The sequence below is a fragment of the Aptenodytes forsteri genome, unplaced genomic scaffold (assembly GCF_000699145.1).
Source record: "Aptenodytes forsteri isolate BGI_AS27 unplaced genomic scaffold, ASM69914v1 Scaffold193, whole genome shotgun sequence".
In the NCBI taxonomy this organism is placed as follows: Eukaryota; Metazoa; Chordata; class Aves; order Sphenisciformes; family Spheniscidae; genus Aptenodytes; species Aptenodytes forsteri.
Genome location: NW_008795405.1, coordinates 10,689,951 through 10,695,034, shown reverse-complemented (window position 1 = coordinate 10,695,034; position 5,084 = coordinate 10,689,951). Strand labels below are relative to the sequence as shown.

At 38.2% G+C, this 5,084-nt stretch overlaps 1 protein-coding gene across 1 annotated transcript in view; it reads left to right on the top strand.

Annotated features, from left to right (window-relative positions):
- Window positions 1-5,084, top strand: part of LGMN (legumain) — a 22,476-nt gene that overhangs the window by 9,813 nt on the left and 7,579 nt on the right. Inside the window, exons 4-6 of the mRNA XM_009280789.2 lie at window positions 614-699; window positions 3,414-3,489; window positions 3,981-4,043. Coding sequence (XP_009279064.1) covers window positions 614-699; window positions 3,414-3,489; window positions 3,981-4,043 — 225 coding nt within the window. The remainder of the gene's footprint in view (window positions 1-613; window positions 700-3,413; window positions 3,490-3,980; window positions 4,044-5,084) is intronic.

Genomic DNA, 5,084 nt, shown 5'->3' with positions numbered 1-5,084 from the left:
CTTTGGCCAGTTTGGCTGTGCCCCCTCCCAGCTTCTTGTGCACCTCCAGCCTTCTCAGTCGGTAGAGCATGGGAAGCTGAAAAGTCCTTGGCTAGTGTAAGCATTACCTAGCAACAACTAAAACATGGGTGTGTTATCAACATTGTTCTCATGCTAAATCCAAAACACAGCACTGTACCAGGTGCTAGGAAGGAAATTAACTCTATCCCAGCCGAAACCAGGACAACCTGCATGGTTTGGCATGAAGTTTGGTGTTCATAAGATGAATGTAAACAATAGAAAACCTTTACACCGTTTCTGTGCTGGCGCACAAAATAAAAGAAGAGAAAGTCTTGCATTCATAAATGTTGTAACTCAATCTGAAGAACAGCTGTGTAAGACTAATTGTTTCATTAAATCAGAACAGTAATCCAATCACTTGGTGATTTCATGATTCAGCATCCAAGTAAGTCATTAGTGGCTAATACATTATATAATGATAGATTGAGAAGGATGGCCAGCTAAACTTGCCATCCGTGAATGGATTCTGACTTTCAGAAGCCATCTTTCTAAATGAAGATTTTGTTAACTGTTTTTATGATCAGGTTTAACTTTAATCCTCTTAAATCCTTAGGATGTTACTCCAAAGAATTTCCTTGCTGTTCTCAGAGGAGATGCGGAAACAATGAAGGGGGTGGGATCAGGAAAAGTATTGAAAAGGTAAAAGAAGTTTAATTTAGAAAATAATTGCATGTGGAGTTGTACATTGGCACTGATCTCAACAAAAGAGGGTAAATTAGAGCAACTTGAGAATCCAGCAAGACTATTGATGGCAATTCCAGGTCATTCAGATTAGAAATACAATGGTTCTGGTTTCTTAAACTATCCAGCACCAAGAAGCAACTGCTGATATTTGACTGGTATGGAGCCCAGTATAGATTAAGGTACAAAAACTCTAGAGGATAGTGTCAACTATATTAAGGTATTTGTTATTTAGACTATTGTCTTTTGCAAGAATGGCTATTCAAAGAGAGTTTTGTTAAGGTTCAAAGACCTCTAGAAAGGGTTTGCTAAGGCTTGGCTTAATGTACGTGAACAGTTGTATTAGTCACCTGAAGTGGTGAGACTTAGCAGTCAGTGGCAGAGGGACAGAGGTAGCTTAAACAGCTCATCAGCTGAAAGAATTGCATGTCTAATCCCAGCCATGGTCTTTGTGGCAGATGTAAGGTTATTGAGGCTTTGAATGTAATGAAATGGAATTATAGTTCATATTTAATGCAAAAAAATCTTTGTGATTGAAAAAGTAGAGTAAATAATTAACCTTGTAATTGATGTATGAGAAAATTATAGTTCATATTTAATGCAAAAAAATCTTTGTGATTGAAAAAGTAGAGTAAATAATTAACCTTGTAATTGAAGTATGCTTAAGGTATTTGTAAACTAAGTTACACAAATGATTGTGAGTTTGGCAATATTCTAATATATGAGCAACAAAAAATTGTAGACTGGCTAAGTAGAATGTAAGATCTGTGGGTGTAGTTTATAAAGGCTTATATAATTTAGATAATTAAAAAATAAAAGCAATTTATTTGAGGGCCTAATTAGAAGACCTTTTGGAAAGATACCTGTGTCAGTTATTCATCTTGGTTCTACAGAGTTTGAGATATGAAAGTATGATGCCTGTTTACTAAGGTGTGTTACATTTCTAACTCAGTACTGCTGGTAAAGATTTATATCATGTTATATTTCCCTATGTACAGTATTTCCTGTAAAGCCTTTAAGAATTTAAATTTGACCATTTGGAAGAACTAATCTAGTTAAAGAAAAATTGTGTAAGTGCCTATCTTCATCTGACAGTTTAATTTTAGAGATGAAGCAATGAAACAGAAGAGAAGAATCCTGCCCTGGCGTTGGGGAGAATAAAGAAAATGAAGGAGCAGGACAGTAGTCGAATAAGCTATTGCTCTCAATTGTTTAAACTTCATCCTCAAAAGCTGATTAGAAAATGATATATGTAAGGCATATAGGCAAAAAGTTAATGAATTGCTGCACAGTTACTGGATTGTTCTCTTCTAGTAGCTGGAATGAGTCAAGAGGTGACTATAAGGCATTTTTTGTTTTTAAAAAAAAAAAAAAAAAGTACTTCAGGGCACACCTCACCTGTGCAAGCTTGATGTTACAAGTCAAATAAGGGAGTGGCTATGCAGAGGGCCAAAGACTCTTAGCTGCTCAGGAAGACAGCTTGAACCCACATACAAAAGTCTTAGTTATTTACATTTCACCTTGGTCGAATTTTTTGCACTTAGGGTCAATAGTGGGAGCCAGAAAAATAACACCCAACCCTTCTTTGTTAGCCTTTGTTGTGTGAATTTCCAAGTGGCCTGACTTCTGCTATTGGGTGGGACAAGAACTCAGTTATCCTCTGCCCAAAAGGCTTCTAGATTGTCTTCCATGTTGTTCCCTAACCAGCAGGTTGTCGGCCAGGCAGAAGGCTGGACAATGTCCCCTTGAGCTGCTGCAGTCGTACCTCTTCGCAGTCAGGAAAGAGCAAGAGTAAATATGGATTTCTGGACCACTGATACAGAGGAAGAGAGGAGGGCTTGGAGACTCCTTCCAACCTGTTCACATTATTTTATATTTAATTGTCCCTGAATACAGTTTAAAAGCAAAATCCCTTTGCAGATCTGGCTGTTAGGGCAAGACTTTAATATCACCCAAACATGATCTCTTTGGTTTAGAGTGCAATAAAAATCTCTGGCAAACAGTTTACTACACAGATGTTAGGGAATCGAAGCCTGTGAGCATGCAGTGCTCAGCTGACTGCAGAGCCACTTAGTGCAAATGCCAGTCTAGCCTAACGGGTGAGTTTGTATACGGATCAGTTCTTCATGGAGACATAGGCTGACTCTGATTTGGCAAAATATGGCCATACAGATCACAACAAGGTAGTACATAAACATACCTAAGAATCTTACCAAAGAAGTTCTTATGGTTTATCCCTGTGTTATTGGTGCCTCAGTATAACTTAGTGATAAAAGTATTCCTTTTTTACCAGACTGCTACAAGTGCCAACAGTATAACAGATTCTTCAGATAGGCATTAAAAAATAATTGCGCTCCCGCCATACCCTGTGTACCAGCCCCTGCCTAACCAGCAGTTTACAGTTTGAAATGTGAAGTGTAATTGCCAAATTCCCCATGCTTGAGGGACTAGCCTATGTCCCTGTTTTCATTCCTCTTGCAGACACTCATCTCCTTTCATAAGCACCCAAAGTAGTATGGAGGAAAAAAATACTATCGAGAGGAGGAGGTGCTTCAGCTGTATTATTTTTAAATATTGACATGTCTTGGCATTGAGAAGCAGATGATGTTTGTTGTAGTGAAGATTAGGTTGGAGTTGTTAGAAAGAATTTGTTTGCAATTTTTTCATTACAGTGGTCCCAAGGATCATGTGTTTGTTTATTTCACTGACCATGGAGCTCCAGGACTTCTGGCTTTTCCTGATGACGATGTAAGCATTTAGGGGGGGATTACTTTGTCATAAAACCCCATCCTTTTAGTGACATATTAAAGTAATAAGTAGTAAATGTAAAACAGAAAAATGTTTGATGCACTGCCACATTGAGGGGGGAGGCAGAAAAGGAGAAGTAGTCTCCTCATCACCCCAGTTTGGATTTTTCTCCCATTTGAAGCTGAAGCACTCAAGTTGAAATTGTTATGTCATTTAATATTTCATTGGACTTTGGTGGTCCAAGCAAGTCTGGACCAAGTTTCACACAGGTATGACTTGGCTTTCTGGTGCACTATACATATAGTCTGGGACGATTACTCATCTTTTCTGGAGTGGTGAATACTAGAACGTTGTATTTCAGAAGGGCAAAGCTCTGGATATACTTAAGGGGAAACAGTAAACATTCACAACAGTTAGTATTTATTCCTATTAAGTGAATTCTGTGTCTATTGAACATAAGTGGTTTTCATACAAGCCTTCTTATTTTACAGCTTCACGTGAAGGACTTGAATAAGACTATTTGGTACATGTATCGTCACAAAAAATACCAGAAGGTAAACAAGCATATCGGAAGTTGTGAAATTAAAAGAGCAGCTGGCATGGAAGAGAGAGATTTGCCTTCATTTTGAGAGTTGTTTAAAGCAGGAGGAAGCTGTTGCCATGCAATGAAATTTGGATTAGGATTTTGCACTTACAAGCATTGATTCTCTCCAGATTTTCTCTTTCCATTTTTACTTTACTATACATTTGCAGTCAATGTTGAGATGTAGTGTACTGCCTTTTGATAATGGTATATATTCTGACCAACGGTGGAGAAACAACATCCGTAACTACCGCACCCTCATAATATGTATCTATCTGACTTGTTCTTCCTGTGCTTTGTTCACTTCAGACTGCACTGTTACTGCAGGAAGTTTGCATATACCTCATGTTTCTCTTACAGTTACTAATATTGTGTAAGAGACTGTACCTCTTGTTATAAAATTCTGTGCATTTATTTCATCACAAGTAGTTTTAAGCAGAAAAGCTAATATTTAGAACATTTTAGTAGCTTGCCTTTTTTAAGCAACTTTCTGTGCTAATCTATCTACTATGGCTGGCTGTATTTAGGAACACATAGATGGCCGTTGGTTCCAGAAATGCTACGTTTGATAGTTGTACATTACTGTGCCTAAAGAGCGACTGTGTATTTGATTTGTGCTTTGTACATTAGTCAGTAGATCCCTGTGGATTCTGTAGAGATTAACAGCATCTTTTCATTGTGATTATGTTTCCTTTTTCCACATAGTTTAGTTCCCCAAAAATGAAAAATTGATCTATTTGCTTTTGTGTTTGTCGTGGTTTAACCTCAGCCGGCAACTAAGCACCACACAACCACTCGCTCACTCCCCCCCCAGTGGGATGAGGGAGAGAATTGGAAGGGTAAAAGTGAGAAAATCATGGGTTGGAGACAAAGACAGTTTAATAGGTAAAGAAAAAGCTGTGCACGCAAGCAAAGCAAAACAAGGAATTCATTCCCTACTTCCTCATCTCCAGGAAAGCAGGGCTCCATCATGCTTAACGGTTACTTGGGAAGACAAACGCCATCACTCCAA